This window comes from Vidua macroura, chromosome 3 (genome assembly GCF_024509145.1).
Source record: "Vidua macroura isolate BioBank_ID:100142 chromosome 3, ASM2450914v1, whole genome shotgun sequence".
Taxonomy (NCBI): domain Eukaryota; kingdom Metazoa; phylum Chordata; class Aves; order Passeriformes; family Viduidae; genus Vidua; species Vidua macroura.
The window spans coordinates 28,359,930-28,378,960 of NC_071573.1; the positions used below are offsets into that span (position 1 = coordinate 28,359,930).

Consider the following 19,031-nt stretch of genomic DNA (forward strand, 5'->3'; position numbering starts at 1 on the left):
ATGGTTCTTCAGGAATAATTAGAATTGGTGAACTGCTTTGGTAAGATGAAATTGTTGTGGTCTAAATCTCATGCACTTCCTCCTTTTTAGTTTGAATATATTGCATGGTGTTTTTAGAAAGTTAAGCAAGACCATCCTGTCTGGGGAAGGTCTCTTAATTAGAGAAAGGCAAAGTGAGCATTCTTCTCAGCAGTCACTGACAAGACTGAATCTGTTTGCAGCTCACAGGCAGGTCGATAAATGCCTGGCAGTGAGCCATGCGTCTGTAAACATTATTGCTTCAGTACAGGGAGACTTTTGAGGGATTTTTTTTTTTTTTTCATTGCTTGGATATAGCTTTATCACTATAACTATATATATTAATTATAGTAATTTAGATCTGGATAACCACATGCTGTCTGTGTAGACATGATTGTCAAAATGTTTTCAGTGCATGGTAATATATTATCTGTATAATATATGTATAGTTATCTGGAAATGGGTGTACTGATCATGATGAAAATTTGTTATACATTTAAATCTTCAGATTTATTAACAAATATGCTACATAGTACTTGCTAGTGATCTAGTTTGATGAAACAAAGACAAGTGAAAACAGTAGAATATGCAAAATATTACTGATTTGTCTTTTTAAGCATAAAGTTTGTATTTTGCTGACATAAAGCTACCTATTCATCTGAATTGAGTAACGTTTATGGGTATTGGTTCACAAACTATGTTTTGCATCCTTGATTTTGATAGCTATGGAAGAGCTTTTAGCTGTATCTAAGATGAAAATATTTTCACTGTTGTTATCTTTGAAGGCAATTTGTGCCAGATTTTAATAGCCAGCAAAAAAATTGACAGAGCATATTATTTTTTTCCAAAGTTTCTAAGAATACAATTCAGGGAATACAGTACATTCATTAGCCGATCTGCTTTTTCACAGAGATATATGATGGAATATCAAAGAGAAATAATTTGCTAATGAGACTCTCTCTAAGCTTAAGATACCTACAAATCTAGTTTTTTTAAAAAAAGTAAATAATTAGAAAATACTTTCATTTCTAAAAGCACAGCCTCATTAGTTATCATCTTCTTGGCATTACTGATTTTATTCACCTCTGTAATGCCCACAGCATGCTTGGCAGCTTTAAAACCTCATAAAAAATGTGTTTCACACTCTGGTTCGTAATGTTATTTCCCAGATTTTTTCTAGTTGTGCTGTGTCCTCTTTAGGGTTATGGTGCCCCAAATTATGTGCACTTCACGATACAGATTTCCCATAATTTTAAAAAGCTATGTTTTCTATTTTCCTATCATCATGATTTCTAACATTCTGATTTTGATTTCTTTTTAGTATTGTCTAGATATTTTTAGAAAGCTGTCGACGCTGTCTTCATGAATACTCTTCTGCTTTGTGATAGTGTAGGAGCTATCATTATATCTATATATTACAGTGATTTTACCTCTTCAGAATTCATTTACATGCATTGCTTGATACTGCTCCTGGCCTTGCTATCAGTTTTAGCTTTGATTATGCTCAGAAATTTCTTATCAGGAAGTTTTAACTTTCTAATCACCTCTTTTGCTGCCCTTTTATATGTTGAACTGCACAGATAATTTGGGGATTACATAGGCAATTAATTTTAATGAGGTTTTAATTCCTGAAAAAGCCTCTTTTACCCTGTAACAGCTGGACAGCAGAGGTCTTTGGTGACACAGTTTGGTAAAAGCTCTCTGAAATGCCAAATTGGATGCCAGATCAGCTGCATGTGAGCAGGTCATGGTCCCCTCAGAGGATCCTTGCAGGCCTGTGAGACTGGCACTTTCTGGTTTATAGGACACGTAAGTAGGAAGGGACCCTGGAGGTCTCTAATCCCACCTCTTGCATAAGGTTCATGTGCTCATGGGCCTTTAGGCCAGATGAGCTTTTCGTATCTCCATGTATGGAGACTGCACGACTTCTCTGGGCACCTGCTTCACTGTTTGATCAACCTCAGAGTAAACAATCTTATCTTTGTATCTAACAATCTCCTGTCTCCCAGCCTGGCTGCTGCCACAGACAGGAACAGTGTGTTGTCCTGTCCCTGTGTTCCTCTGGGCTCAGTGTCTCTGTGCTCTGCTGCTGGGAGGCTACAGGTGCCAACAAGATGTCCCCTTGTCCTTCCCGTCTCAAGGCTGCCCAGACCCAGATTCCCCAGGCCCTGTGTGTCCTGTGCTCAGACACCCAATCCATCAGCTGGCCCTGCTCCTGTGTGCCTGTATCTCTTCTGTGGTGGGGACCCCAGAGCTGGACGTGGGCTCTGGCCTTTGTTTGCTGTGGACCGAGGGGAGAGGTGACCTCCCTCCCTGGCCCTGCTGGGCGTGCCTGTGCTCACGAGGCCCAGCACGCCATCGTCCTTCCTGCTGCAAGGACACACCACCAAGTCATGAGAACACACTAAACTTGTTTTCCCTTCCAAGGTCTTTGTTGGCTCCCTTGACATTTCCAAATTTAACCATGTGCCTCTATTAATAATGCAACCTTCTGCCACTCTGCAGACCTACTGGAGAATGTTACCACATTTGCCCTGGTTTTGTTCTCTTGAACCGAGAACATTTAAGCATTCATTAAACACCAGCAGCATGTCTGCTTAACAGTTTGGATGAATTCCACTTGGTCCTGGTAACTTGCTTCTACTGGTTAACCAGTTTGTTTTGAAATATTTCCTATGGATGCTTCAGTGTGACACAGTTCTCATACTTTCCTTGTAAAAGTATTTTGGAAATGAGCTTCTTTAAGTGCTTTTGCAATGAGCAGTGATACAAGGAATGCATTTAGCTTTTCTGCTGTGCCTTTATCTTTCTTGTATATTTTCCTCACACCTTGATAATCTATTGCTACAGGCACCAGCACGCTTTCTGCTTTTGCTATGTTTGAAAAATATACTAAAAAATATCAGATTCCTTCTGGTTATAGATGTATTTTTTTCATAGTTTCCACTATTTCACTGATCTTACTAAGATTTTTATTGCTCATATTAAAGCTCATATTTGGTTTAGGACTTGCTTTAAATTTTGGGAATTTTGATAACTTCCTACCCAAATTTTATTCTCTGGTTTTACACTTGAGAATGATGCACAATACAACTTTTGTGTTTTTCTCTGTGGTCTGCGTAAAAATCATAAACTTTATTATACTTTTTATGGGAGCACCTTATTGTGGATCAAAATTTGCTGCTGTTAAACATAACTTTACTGTTTCAATAGATAGATGTGCTTTGGGATACTCGCCTTTGATGAATATGCTTTATCTCAAGCATGAAAATTGTGCTCTCCTTGCAGTATGTGTTCCCAGTCAGCGTATAAATACCACGACATGATTCAATATCTTTTTTTACAGTGAAGATGGAAAATTTTCTTGCTAATTACTTCTTAGGTGATGCTTTGCTGTTCTCAAAATAGCTATAAAATACTGTATAGCCTCTGCTTATTTTACTGAAGGAGTCAGTGGAGACACATCATTCTGCTCCACCACTTAAAATATTTCAGGTGTTTTGCAACGTTAAAAATATTCCAGGCATCAGTGTTGTGCTTTTTGTTTTTTTTTCCTGAGCACAGTATGTTTTGTGATTAAGAAAAAATAACAAAATACTTCATGTACACAGCATTAGGGCTCTCGAACCTCTGAAAGCCATTGGTATTTTCAGAATTTTAGGTAGGTTCCTTAATCTGTTAAAGTAAGTTGTGCTTTGTCTACGGCACTGAAAACATCTTCTTGAACATCTGAAATACTTCTTCCAGTCATTGCTGTGCATTCGTGATCTTCATGATTTTTACACAATCTAGATTAGAATCAGTAAAAGGATTGTAAATTCCTCTGCATGGTGTCTTATCCTCTTCCTGTTACTGTTTACTCTGTCTCATGTGCTGGAATGAAGCAAACAGAAAGAGTTTGGTGAAACACAGGGAGGAGTTGCAATTATAACCTATTTATAATGTGTCCCTTCTGTAAAACTTGTAGGTAGGTATTTGTGGGAAGTTATTCCATTTGAGAGAGCACCAGATCTATATAATCCCTGTATGAATGCAATTTTGTCCAGAACAGAATACCTGTATTCTAGGGATACTGGAAGCTCTCTATAGGGGTTTTAATGTGCTCTTGGAAGACAGATAAGCCAATCATTCTGAATAATTAAAAAGAAAAAAAGACACGGTCTATTGCCAGTCGTCTTGAAATTATTTACTGAAACCTGGTGCCTTGTGAATTTTTGCCTTAAGTTGACTTCATTGTCTAAACATGAACCTCTTTATGTTAAAACTTTGTGTTTGGGACATGTGGATGGAATCTCTGCTTGTGTGTTCACAGTAGCAGCAGGAAATCTAAGGCAGTTGCTGGGCTGCTGGTTTTCATGTACTTAGCAGAAAGTTACAATCTTTCAGATCTTTGAGCTCTGTCATACTTGGTTAAAACTGACCATTTTGTTGAAAAGTTTACAGTGAAGAGTTGTATGACAAAAGTCAGTAGTCCCAGCCTTAAATCCTTAACTCTGTATTGCCCCATTTAGAGACAAAGAAGAAAACAAAAAACAAAAACCAAAAAACAAAACAAACAAAAAAAAATTCAATGCAAATAGTTTTTAATAGCCAAAACTGCATTTTTTAGTATTCATATTTTCATCTGTGTTCCATTTGCCTGGCTATCTCCAGAAAGACTTTGTAAGCAAGGACTACAATCTAACTGGTGTTAAAACTTATATTAACTTAAAAAAAAATCATAACATCACTTGCATGAAAGAGAACATGTCCTGCCTTTAAATATTCATTATTAGAAGTATTGATGATAAAAAGGAGAATCTAAAAGGTGGGCTAAAAGAAAAAAAGAAAGTTGTGTTAAAAATGCAAGTCAGAAACTGGTTGGTGTATCCTAAATCTGTTTGTAATAGTAAAATATTTAAACTGAGCTTTATTCTTTAAAATTCTCAGATGCAGATCGACATTGTGAACTTGCTGGGAATCCTCTGAAGATAAAAAGCACCAGAAAACCACTGTCATGTATCATTGGGTATTTAGGTGCGTATCTGCCTCCAGAGAATAACAAACCACATGAACATTCAGTATGTACTGAACCTTCATAATCTGGTATGCACAGAGAGATTTATGCTCTTAGTAACATGAAAAAAATCTGAAGTTAATAAATTAATAATAATGGTGGTCCACTATGAGTTTCAAAACTGCATGGTTGAACTTGCAGGATATAGGCAGAAGTCCTCCTGATACTGGTTTAAAGTGTCAGAGTGAAACCTGATGTAATTTAGAATGTGAAAAATAGTCTGGCTCTCTAAATAAAAATAATAACTGCTCAAAGGGGAGATTCTCAGTATGCTCAGGGCTGCTCTACTGTGTCCTTTGTATCCATTTTCAGTACTACTTGTACTCAAAAGCAGGGGACCTCAGCCACACTAAGACACATACCTTGTAATTTGATGACCTAAGTTTGAAAGGGGCAATGAAATGTGCACTGACTTTGCAACCAAGAGGACAATGAACCTATAAGTAAATGGGGAGAGGAAAAATTCTAGTAATAGTGATTCTTTGCAATGGGCCATCAGTGACTGTTAAATATTTGCACAGTCATATAAGAATTGTGGTAATCCAGAGGCTGTTAATCCTCAAATGAATACAGAAATCCATCCGTTGATCAGAGAAGCAGTGAATAATTCTGCTGTGTATTAATCCTCTTCTACAGAAGTGAACTCTACAGCTGAGTGTAGAGCTTAGTCTAGATGTTTTGCTCATAATTTCAGTCCCCAGGAGGTTTGTTTTTTTTTTTTTTGTACCAGATCAAAGTAAACAGTAAGTCTCTTGCCTTACTGAAATAGAAACCAGCTATAAATGTAGTTACAACTGTTCTTCCAGGACATCAGTTTTGTCAAAATACTAACTTCAAGAATGTGAGTAATGAGGAATTAATGCTATTTTCACTGAATTTTGATTCCTCCTGCCCTGGAGTTTAAGAAAAAAGCCAGGGATCATTCTGTGCAGACATCCCAGCTGTGTTTGTTATGTTTGTTGAAAGGACTGCTTTGGTTGACTTGGTGGAGTTGTGGTTGTGAGAGGGGAAGCTGGACAGGGGATGGTGCATCCAGCTGACCTGTCTGCATCTAAAGAGGAAAGGGTAATGTGGAAACTTAGAAGACACAATATGTTTTTAGTGCCATGTTATATAGCCTTTGAGGAGTTGTCTTGACCCCTCTGGGAGTCTAAGTCCGTAGGTTTCATGTGAGTAAATGGATGAATAGTGTCAGGCAGCATTTTGTGAACTTACATGAAGGTCTGGTAGAAGATTAACAGTGCTAAAATATGCCACGTATCTGTAGTGTCTGCTTAGAATTTGACTGTATGGGAAGTAATGGTGTCTCACTACAGCTGAGGAAAACAACGTGTGTTACGGGGATATGAAGTGAACCCAGTGCAGTTGATTACATTCACCTGATTTTGCTTTATAGGGATGGCTAGAAAATGGCTTTTTGTTTGCCATATAGCTTAGTGATTTTTTTTTTAGTTTAGTTTGTGATATTTTTAGTTTATTTGGGATTTTTGCAGTTTCAGTAAAGTAAGTAAATATTACATTATTTTTCTCATAAACATTATTATTATATATCATGTCATAACTTATATAGGAGGCACTTGTTTTCTTTTTAAGATTCATGCTGTGCCATTCTCACAGAAATTTATTGGCATACGATTAACAGTGTGTCAGGGCACTACTGTTTTCAACCTTTTTGGTAAGGCAGGGAGGATTTTACTGCACATCCTGGGTCATCACTTCCCTTTATCTTTGTTCTGCATCTTGACTGCAGGTTCCACAGGTGAGGTAGGACAAGCATTAAAATTAGGCTTTGTCCTTTCAAGAGCTGGGGCTAATCCCTGGCAATCTCATCAGTCATCATCATTGTGCTCCCTAAAACAAAACTGCTATGGTGAACCCCAGGCTAATTAAATGTCCTATATTACCTCCTAGTTATGAGGAAACCAGGCTAATGCCTCAGCTGGGATACATGTTGAGGAGATGAGGTGACAGAAAGATGTGGCTGCCTAAGCCCCTCTGGAATCCAGGATGTTTATTGAGGTGATTTGGTAGAAGACTTTAGCTTCTCTTTACCTTGGGTTTTTTTTTTTTTTTACCCTACTGACATAGTGGAAAAGGGAGAAGTTTTTAATGTTGTTATTGTTATTTACTTGCTTGAGGCTGAAATCTGGTCCTATAAAATGGGTTCCTAATATGTTTTTGAAACATTATCTCTTACACCTATTTATTTTTATTTCAGAATGTGGCTGACTGGTTATTTGCTACTGGTCATGAGATAATTTCAATGCTATAGTCAGTTCTCTGAGTTAGAACAAGGTGCAGCTGGCTAGAAGATTTTCAGTGAAGTGCTAGGCAATAGAACGAGGATAAGAGCAGCAGGAATTAAAAGATTTTGATCACTATTATTCCATAATACGATTATATGAATGGATAATAGGCAAAACCCCTGAAATGCCTCATTACTCTGCTTGGGTGGGGTGAGGCAGCTGGTTATAAAGTGCTGATCTAAAGCATGAAAATATTTGAAGCAAGTCTGTATGTAGAGGAGGAGTGAAGTAAGATGTAAAGGTCTGCACAGGAAAGACTCAGTCCGTTGGGAAGTGGTCCTGACTGTTTAACTGAGTTCCTTTCTAGAACTTAAATGTAGAGCTTGGTCTTGCTACCTTCCTCTACTGCAGAAAGAGAAAAGACAGCCTTTGTGGTAAACTAATGGAGGATTAATGACTTCTGAACTGAATACAAGTCAAAGGAAGGAAAAGCTTCCTTCCTCAATTGTTTGCTCAAAATATAAAATTACTTCTATAGGTTGCTGATGAAAGGAGATGGAGTTTTCATATGTTGGCGCACCTACTGGGATTATTGTGGCTGCCACTGGAGCTCTTTGGCAAATAAAATAATATTTTAGTGTTGTTAACCCTTGGAATCTACAATTTCCTTCAGAAAACTGCAAAAGATTGCTAAATGAACATTTTAGAATGCAAATTCCAATTACCTTCAGCAAAAGGTGCAAGTGTATCTATTTCAGTTTGGAGTTTTGCCTTAGCAGTAAGTGGTGTTCATAACATTAAGCATGCCTCTGTTCCCATTTTAGTAAAAAAGCAAAATATGAGATGCTTGTCCCCACAGCAAGAAAAATGGGACATGCCATGAAATCTTTTGTGTATGAAAAGCAGATGAATTCTGCAGTGAACAGCTGTAAAAAGTTCTTACCTAATTAAGTGGTGGGAAATTTGGTGATGTCAAATCTACAGCTCTGCCCTGAAGTGGCTGGTTACCTGTACCTTCCCTCTCAGCTGTTCTAATACTTGCCTGTGTATTTCTCTGCCCTACTGTTTCTTACCTGGCCCTCTTGAAGCTTCTCATGGGAGTGTGTTCATGCTTGGAGACTGTGATTGCAAGCCCCAACCAAAGCAGTGATGAACAATTAAGCAAAGTCTTTTCCAGTGTGAAAATTGTTGGCATTGTCTCCTCCTGGCAGGTTGTTCCAGTATGGCCTGGCCAAGGCCATGAGGCTGAGAGCTCCAGGCAGGGCAGGCAAGCACTTGGGTCTCAGACTTTGGGCATTCCTGAAGGAGGAAAAACATGCTATTGCAGTGGGCTTTGACTTTATGCAGTGGTTGCTCTTTCTCCTGAATGATAGCCATGGATGACAGAGGCTGGAGAGGCTCCTCCTTGGATACCTGGCCTCACTGTAGATATTGCACCTTCCCAACTTCTGTGCTCCATTTTATAAACAGAAAAGCAGAAAGAAGCACCTTTCAGGAGGTGTAAACTTGGGCTGCAAGTACTTAATTTTTGCATTCTGATCTCACTTGCCTTGGGCAGCTGACTCTGCTGATCTGACTCCCAGCCCTTCTGCCCTCACCTTCTCAGCCTCTTCTGCTGCCTGGGGTCATCAGAGGGCTGCTGCAATTGGGCTGCAGATGCCTCATAACCTGCACAATGCTGGCAGCTGGTGCCCTGCAGCTGTGTCAGAGGGACAGGACCTGCCCTCGGGCAGCTGACTTCCCACACAAGTCTGGGTTCATCCAAAGCTGGCCACGGCGGTGGCATTTTGAACCCAAATGTGTGATGGGAATTAGTTAATTGCTTCAGCAAATTCCTGGTGAGGGACCAGCAGACTCAGCCAAGGCTTCCTTTTGCCACTTTTATCTGGCAGATAACTGAGAAATTTCCATGCAGCTGTGTCAGCTTCTGGTAAACACAGCAGATGCCATGCTGAAATGTGCCAGCCAGATGTGCTGCGCTGCCTCTTACCCCCTTTATTCCTCTTTCTCCAAAATAATCTTGCTCCATGAAACAGATAGTCTGGGATGTTTGAAGCTCCCCAATAAGGGGAACTATGGAAGTGTTCCCACTGCAGTTTTGGGGTAGTTTTAGCTGCAGAGCCCTACAGCATCTGTCCCCCTGACTCCTGCACCTTGTGACCTGTGTGTGGGAAGATCCCCTAAAGCTTGTTATTGTGATAGAAAATACTGAATAGCTTGAGGTATTGAGGTGGTTTCACTACAGTAAGATGCTTTTATGTGCATATCTGTGGTTGTGTTGCTTCAATACAAATCTCAAGAGGGTGTGAAAATATAAACACACCCATTTCAGACTGTTTCGTATTTATTAGCTCTTCACGCTCAAATCCTTACATATCTGCACTGTGAAATTGAACTTAGGTAACATAAAGTGAAATAGATCTTTCTTACTTGGAGGACCTGTGGGTAGGAGGACTTGTGTTGTTCAAGGTCTTGTAAACACACAAGTGTAGAAGGAACTTTCTTTTCACTGACAATCAAAAGTAAATTTCATATGTGGAACAGGTTGTTTTATTTATCTTAAAATCAAATAGATATCATTTCTCTCTCTCTTTTGTCTCAAACAGAGATACATCCTGCTGTGAAACCCAGTGTAATCAGGTCAACACCAAGCCTTCAAAGTCCAAGTGCAAAACGACTGCTTGCACCCTCCAACCACTCTTCATTAAGTATTTTGGGGAAAAGAAACTACAGCCATCATAACGGGCTTGATGGTATGTGAAGGAATATAAATTACATATTCTTTAACTCTCTGAATTGAAAAACTTTCTGTGAACCTGAGGTAACTTTAAATGAGAGGGCACAGACTTAGAAAAATGTAAGATATGGATGGCATGCTTATAGCATCAGTGCAATGAATAGTGGTGCTTATTCATTGGATAAAGATATATTAATACCATCTCTTACAAAAACTCCATTTACCACTTTTCCTACTGATCTTAATTTACCAAAAAAGGATGAGAAAAGAATAAAACAAATTTGGTGAAGGCTGAGATGCTGCATGTTTTATTTTGGCTTTTCGCATTGCACCTTAGAAAGCCACTGTCCTTGCAGAGGAGGAAGCAAAAGGTGTGTCACAGAGGTGCAGAAGAGTCTTTTTCTGTACACTGTGCAGTGCCAGAGGTGAATTTTAGGCCTGGTGTATCCAGCCACTTCATTACACCTTGGTGCAAACTGAGAGTAGGCATGAATCTGCATGAAAAAAAAAACCCAAAAAACCCAAACAAAAAATAGGATGGAAATTTGTGGGTAAGACTAACTTTTCTCAAATAATCTTTATTCTTCATCCTGAAATGTGACTGTACATTATTGATGATTTTTTTTATCTTTAGCAAACACAAAGATTTTTTCAACTCTAACCACAGTTTTACCTTATCCAAATAAGAGGAGAATCCAGCAGAATATAATGTTTACACTAAAAGAAAATGCATGCATGCATTCCTGATATCTCTTTGTGAGATATAACTTCTGTAAACCATTAGCTTATTTGTTCTGTAATTGAATAAGGTTATTGGGGGTACAAATCTGTCAGACGCTGGGCTCTTAAATAGACTGTTCAGGAGATGATGTTCACAAAAGAGGTGACTGACTGCTTTCATGCTTCACATAATAGGTTGAAGCAGAAAGAGAAGAATTGTCTTTCAGACAAGCTCATAGAAATAGTATTCCAAATAAAGGGAGAAGAACTTGATTCATTACCCATCATCTTCTCCATAATCATGTTTTTCTGTCACTGCAAACACTATTTGTATACTGCAGTGAAAACGCCTACTGTACATTTAATAACACCTAGATAGGAATCATGACATCCTTTGACAAGAAGTGGTTACTGAGAATACACAGAAGAGAGGATTGCTTGCTCTTCTGCTCAGCGTGCAGCTATTACACCACAGACAAACAGCATTCATGGCAGCACAGGCTCTTCAGGGGACCAAGGTGACACCATGGGAGAAAATATTGCAGCTGGAAGACAATATGATATCTGCATTAGTAGGCAGAGCCATAAATGCTGACTTTCCACTGCAACCTTTGAAGGTGGAGTTCTGCATGGATGGTTTAGTCGTTGCTGCATGAGAATGTGAACAAAGGCCTTCCCCTCCACCAATGCTGGCCCTTAGACTGGACTCTTCATGTAAGCTCTGAGTGATGAATTAGTTTCCCTTGGATGTAAAGATGATCACTGAAGGCTTTCAGTTGGAAAAGACCTCAGAGATGAAGTCCAGCCCAGTCACAGTGCCCTCAGCACTGCTAAGTCCTAAACCCAACATGCCGCAAGTGTTAAATGCCTCCAGGGATGGTGGTGACTCAACCATTTTCCTGAGCAGCCTGTTCCACTGCTTGACAATGCTTTCAGTGAAGTAGTTTTCCCTAATATCCAACCCAAACCTTCCCTGGCATTACTTGAAGCTGTTTCCTCTTGTCCTATCACTTCTCATCTGTGAGAAGAGACTGACCCCCATCTTGCTGTAACCTGCACATTTCTCCAGCAGAGAAGGCTGTAGCAGTAGCTTCAAGGTAATTATTATGATTAAGCCCCTCCTTATGTCTCTGTAAGGAGGCATGCTTGGAAACCTGTAAAATTTTCCTTCTACTTAGTATGGATGTTCTCCTCAAAGTAAAGAGTGTGTAAAACCAGTCATTAGCTACACCAGTTAGTGTGTATCAAACACTCAGCTGTGTTAAGGCAATTTGCATAAAATAACATCTAATTTGAAAAAGTTATATTGAGAACTGCAAGTCATTGCTTTAGGAGGTATTTCTGCTTATCTGTTTCCTGTGAAAACAGCATACTGGAAAGCAAATATCCTAAATAAGTGAAATCTGTACTTTTTAGTGCAAAAATTACTATCTTAGTATTAAAACCAGTTATTTTGGTTATTATTCTTGCCACTCTCTTTAATTAAAATGTGAGGAAGTGTAAATAAAAAGCAATCAAAAAAATAGCAAACCAGTAGTAATGATAGTCAACAGCATAGATTACATTTCTTCTGACTTAAAACTGATTACCCTCAATGCTCACCATTTACCTTCTCCTCAAGTTATTGGTAAATGTAATTTTTTTTTTGCTTGTGTTTTATCCAGTTTCTCTTCAATACCAGATCAGCTTGGGCAGTGGTGGTTTCTGTGTCATTTCCTTGACCACAGTGTACTATTTGTGCAGTGAAAGGTTTTGCCAGCCCCCAGAGTTTTTGTGTTACTATAAATACACTAAAAAGCTTTTTTGATTCCAAAATACTATCGATTGCTGCAGGTTTGATTGTGTTGTATCAATTAACAGTATCCAGAAGGCCTGTTATGGAGATGATGACAGATTCTGCCTTTCAGTGCATGCTTTGGTGAAATGAGCAAACAAAAAGGAGCACGGGGAATTTATATTAAATCTCATTTGCCATTTTCATAATGTTAATATTATTGATATGTAAATGTCTGCATTTTCAAGTTTACTTTTTTCCAGTAGTATTAGATATTTGTTATGAGAAAGCCACATAAATAAACTTATTTAATATATACAATATTTCACAGCATTCAAATAAATGTTGCTTAGGCTTGTGCAAATATATATTTAGATTAGCATAATTTAAGTCAATCTTACTGCCTAGATGAGTGCCTTATTTTGGCAGAATTTCTTTTTAAGCAAATTAATAATTACTTGCTTTGAATATAGCAGTACATTATGGAAATGCTACATGTTTATGCCTCTTTGGGGAAGTGGGGGAAGATTATGAGAAACGTCATTAATATTTAGTTAAATGCTTTTAAGAGTAATAGACAAGAATATGATTAGCATTTCTTATGCAAGTCTTACATTGTCTTGAATTCTACTTTTAGCCAATGCAGCACAAGATTCCCTTTCAGTTTTCCATGGATGCACCTCCAGAAAAGTTTGGGTGCAATTGATAAATGAGCTCCCTCATTTATCTTTTCTTAATGGGGATGTTGTGCCCTTATATCTTGTTATTGTCAGTCATGGACATGAGTGAAATTGCTTTGCTTAAGCACTGTGTATTGTAGCTAGAGAGAAGATTTTGTTGGGTTTTGTGTCCTGTATTAGGAGGAAGAGTTTTGCTGGATGGTCTTAGAAAAGTGGTTTTTATTTTATTTTCAAACAACAGCAAATCTTGCATTCTGTAAGATGTAATAAAAAATACCATTCTGTAAGATGTAATAAAAAATACCAGTGAACTGACATTTTGCTGTTCTGGAGAACTCACAGTACTTTGAGAAGTTTTTGTGTAATATAAATGCTGGAGCTTTTAACTGCTCTGAGATGCAGCATTTAAATTGCTGCTGAAATCAAAGTCAGCATAAGATATTTAAGTGGTTCTCTGCCATGAAGATAGCCTCTTTCAAGTGGGAAAATTCCATCTTCAGAAAATCACGATGTTGCAGAAGGTTACAAGATGTATCCAATTTTGTTACTGGAGTTGATGATGGGAAGATTTAGGTGTGACTGTAAAGTGCTTTAGATATTATGAATCTGATCTTTAAATTACAGTGTCTGAAATTATTCCAAGCAATTACTTTCTCCCACAAGCTGCTTAACTGTGAGCAACAGAGCATCCAAGTAGTCAAATTTTACGTCAGCCTATTGTTTTGGCAGGGTGAGTAATGATAATTTTGCTTATAGTATTTGGAAACATCAGGCAGAGGTATTTTACACAAGAATAATCTCTGTCATCTGGCACGCATTTCCTTACCTTTCATGCATGAGAACCAGAATACCCACAGGATGTCCAAGGCATCAGCGTCAGTGATGAGGTACAGAAATCTGTCAGTGCCTGTTGATACCATTTTCATATTGTGGACAAAAATAAAAGAACCAGCTTTTCATAGATGAAGAGACTTGAATCAACAGCTCTGATCCTCCTTTCTTCCCTGCCATACCTTTAGTGCTGTATTTCAGTCTGAGATGTCCTGCTGTCTTCAAGAAGATTCTTTCAACAGTCAAATTTCTGTTCTGGAATATACTGAAGTGTGCAGTAGGTACATGAGGTATCTAGGAATAAGGCAACAATTTTGGGGTCTGTTTTCCTACAAACCCACACATCTCTGGCCTGGCAGGATGAGAAGGTGACATGAGAAATTGGCAAATAGAGAAAAACCTTAAAAAGATGTACCTTCTTTCTTAGATACTGTTTTGGTCAATCCTTCTCTTTATGCTTATGACTGATACTATTGGCTATTCAGGAGATGAGCAAGGTAGAAAGGCTTAATTTTCACTCCTAGTTTTCCATGGGAAATTTATGACAAACAGATGAAAACATAAGCAGCCTGACAGGGAGACTAAAACATTTTCTGTCCCAAATTTTCTTGAAACAGAGGAAATACTTTTAATACATGCTTCATTATAATTAAGTTCACATAACATTATATGAAAGTACTTTAAAGGGCAGGATGGAATTTTTCAGCAGTGAGTGAATTGTTTTTTCTCAAAGGTGTCTGATTGTTATCACAATACTATGTTTTAGTAGAGGCTGAGATGCTCTGCCATGGTGGCAGAGGAGCAGCATGGATTGCATATCATAAAACATTTGGTGCTCTGTTACTTTAAAAAAGAAAACACTAAATTTTCTCTTTATCACATTAATAAACTGTAAACCTACCAAAATTGTTATAAACCTCATTTAACACACCAGTGATTTCCCACTGACAGAGAAGAAATGAGTTATGGCAAACAAGCTGCTATGTGAAAAGTTGCCATTTCTTCCATGCTAAAGCACAAGGTATGATTAATGCTGGATTGTGTATACTCACTCTTCCCAAAAGTGAGAGACAAAAGGTATATATTGCTCCACAGTCAGTTTTCCCTCTGAAGTTTGCTTGGGACATGTGTGTTCCAGCTTTGGTCTTTGGTATAGCTAGAAAACACTAAAATATTCAGCTACAGATTTCTCAGTCAAATGTGTGCACTGATATTGATGGAAATGTGAACATGGAAAATAGATCTCTCAGGAAAAAATGATGCTGTGTTACTGTCATTTACTGAGGAAAGCAAAGGAATATGAAAAGGTGTTTATGGCTCTTAGTTACTTCCTGAAATATATTGCTTTTATGCTTATATCATTATAGGAAACACTTAAGAGCTTAGTCCTGCCTTTCTATACAGAGTCATTAAAACCATCTCTGACCCTCAAGAGATTGACCTAACAACCTTTTTACATTTAAATTTTACAACTTGCACAAGAGTAGCCAATTTCTCTCTATTTTCACTGTGCAATCATTGGAAGCAATCATTTTAAATATTTATTAGGAAACTAAAATGCTCTAAAGCTTACATTTCTGTGGTTAGTAAATTCACTTGTTTTTGCAGAAGTACAAATGATGATATTGAAGATGATGAACTACTGACAACTTCCAGAGCCCAAATAATGTGCCTGGAAAGTGACACAGGCCTTAATTACCCCAGGATGTTACTGCTGACATTGTCAATCATTTGTAGAACTAAGCTTCTGCATCTCATGTTTGCAAGTATCAAGTAATTTTTTTTCCCTTACTTCAATTTTTGTGTTATAAAACAGTGAGTTGATGATTCCCCGCTTCCCTCTTCAGTCTTCATTTCTCCAAACCCAGTGATGGAAATGATATTGTGACTTAACATGAAAAATAACCAAGTAGGAGGAAAATATTTTTGTCCTAAAAAATAGAAGAGAAATATCTTTTCCCCTTAGAATTTCTTAAAATGGAGAAAATTATTTATTATCTCACAATGATAAACGTGTACATTGAATTTACATTACAGTTATCTTCCAAGTATTTGAGCTCCTTTGATTACAAATAAAAGGACAGTCTTCCATTCTCTGTCTGATGACTGCTTAAACTGCAGGGTATTTTTCAGTGAGAAAAGGTAAGCAGTGTAATTTGGCCACAGGAGTGCTTGGGAGGAGGAAAAGCATTTCTACAAACCCAGGTTTCCTTGGATTTCCTCTGAGAAGGAACTGTTCCTAAGCATGTTGTGTATTTTTTTAAATACAGACAGCAATTACTTTTGTTATGCCAAAGTCAAAATACAATTTCCATTCAACTGAAATGCTCAGGTTTACTGTATCTTGAGAAATGTGAATTATTTCCCAGGGTGAAAGTACATTAGAAATTGAATAAGGGTCTATTATTGATTCCTTTGGCGTTTATTTGTTTCTTTCAAAAATCTATATTTGGTTTTGTAAGGCTTCTTTGCCTACAATTGATTCACAAGAAAAGCAAAAATCTAGAGTCACGTTCATGCTTAAAGCACTACTTTGAGTGTGCCATAGATCACTTGGCTTTTGTTGTGCCAAGGAAATGAATGCTTATGAAAAATTGGAGTGTTGCATTCCTGAACTCACCAGTGCAGCACATGTTTCTGGTACCACTGGTGACAGCAGGGATCAGAAAGAACAAGGCGAGTGGGATCCAAGGTGGAGGGACTGGCACTTCATGGAAAAGTGCCCTATTTCTGCTGTTGAATCAGTGTTTCTTGTTTTATTATATAGGTAATGTGTAGACGTGAAACTACAGTAACCTTGGCTTTTCTAATTGGCAGAATGAATCAGCTCTTCAAACAGGAAACAACACTGTAATTAAGTTAACATTTAAACCACAATGCAGATAGCCAGAGCTAAATTCCTAGAATCACTACTTTCCCCTAGTATTACTTCATAGAATTAGAGTTGCAGAAAGAGAATCCTGTTTGTTTGATAACAGGATTAGCAGCATATTATCTCTTGAATTACATCTTCTGGATTCAAGATCTGAAGTTCATACTCAAAGTACTTCTGATTACTATCAAGTAGGCTGATTATTTTTTGTAAGCTGTGATTGCAGACCAATAGTTCCTAACAATTTTAGTATATAATCCAATAGGGAAGATACCTTTATAAGGTGCTTAGGCAGTGGAACTGGAAAGCTCCTGTGTCTGGTCTGTGATAATTTTGTGTGGTTTTTTATGGTTTTTGGTGGGTTATTTTTGGTTTTTTGAGTTTTTTTTTTTTTTTGCTTTGTTTTGGGGTTTTGTTTTGTTTTGTTTTTCTTTTTCTTTCTTTTTTTCTTTTTTTCTTTTTTTTTTTTTTTTTTTTCCATCTATGTATTCTTTCTCCAGTGTTTAAAAATTCTGTTTTGGGAGAATAATGGTCTTCCTCAAAAATCATTCTTACTATCAGACATACATATGTATTTATATAGTTTTAGTAATACTTTTGAATTAAAAATGTCACTTGTTCAGTTGCTGCAGACTGGGAGGAAAAAAACAATTATGTTTGGTTACTTAAAACATTCATAATTCAAATGGAGGAGAAATAACAAAGCAGTCTTCCTTTCTCAGATTTTTTCATAAGGTGGTCCATCCTGAGTGGAATTAACCTTTAAAGTCTTATGCACCATCATAAGCTGAGATGTTAAAATTAAATAGCTCTGCTATTACCAGTGTGCCTTTATTTTCTACCTATCAAAATCACATTTCTTCAACCATATTTATTCTGGAAGTTTTAGAAGTAGGACATGTTTCACCCATTAGTATTGTCAATGATCCCATTACATTAAAAAGAGAGATACCAGGTAACTCGGTTTTCTATCAGCAGAAATAAAGAATATCACATATACAAATAACACATGAACAACTGGAAAAAGGTTCTGATGTGTAATAAAAAATAACATGTTGCTAGGAAATAGTATGTAAACTTGAAATAATTGTGTGGCTGACACCATCCCTAAACAGTGCACTTTTTCTGATTTAGCCTTAAATGGTTTTACAGTGGGAAATTTTATGGTGTCCTACTGCCTGGAAACAGGGAGAAATGCTTGTTTGATCAATGTGGTTGGTAAAGGACATTCGAATGTGAGGAAATGTCTTCTACAGCTTACTAATATCTATTTTAGGTCAAATAAATATGTTGCAGAAAAGGCACAGGAGCATCTTAGGCAGTTTCTGTTGTTGGTGCATCAATTTCTCCATAATAATAAACTTATAAACATATTGTCAGCACTGAAGCTGCATTTACTGAAACTCCCCACCTACTCACAGCACTACAAACCCTTATTAGTGGTGATGATGCCTGGTCACTTCTGCTTAAAATGCAGCAATCTACTTCCCTGGCACTTCACTGGCCTTAAGGGGAGAATCAGTCTCCATCCTGGAGTTCCCTTCCTACTGAAGGGGTGCAAGTACAGATCACTGTCTCGCACAAAAACCTTTGTAAGAACTCACTTATAAACCAAGTGTCCACTGGTGCCTGTTTCACTAAAATTTGAGCCAGATTATATCAATTCCCTAAGGCATTGTAGAACTTGGCAGATAAAAATGAAAATCCAAAGTTCTGCTTTCTGCTCTGTTCAACACCAAGAATTTTGTGGTTTTTAAATAATATCTGATGACCTTAAGTTGCACTGGCATTTTCATTGGTGTGCAGACCCTTTGTAAAGGTTTCTGATACTGTGTGACTGCCTTTTTAAGCAAGGGCTTTCTTCCTTAGTTGCCTTAGTTAAAGGTTTTCCACAAAATTGGCTGGTGTGTCCGTGCATAAGTATTTCTCAGAACCTGCCAAGTCAGGGTGTAATTATTTTCTGGAAGAAATCGGTGTCTCATTTTTAAAGTCTGAATATTTGTGTATTAGAGAATGTAAGAGTTTAAATTGTGTAACAATGGCACCTTAATTAGTAGTCTTTGCTAGATCTTAGAATTTTTTGACTATATCTACGTA

At 37.6% G+C, this 19,031-nt stretch overlaps 1 protein-coding gene across 2 annotated transcripts in view; it reads left to right on the forward strand.

The window, feature by feature from the left end:
• The window catches only part of MTA3 (metastasis associated 1 family member 3), a 133,179-nt gene that overhangs the window by 86,962 nt on the left and 27,186 nt on the right, over positions 1-19,031 (forward strand). For both annotated transcript variants that reach the window (XM_053974511.1, XM_053974512.1), the window contains exons 15-16: positions 4,948-5,034; positions 9,927-10,073. In XM_053974511.1, coding sequence (XP_053830486.1) covers positions 4,948-5,034; positions 9,927-10,073 — 234 coding nt within the window. The remainder of the gene's footprint in view (positions 1-4,947; positions 5,035-9,926; positions 10,074-19,031) is intronic.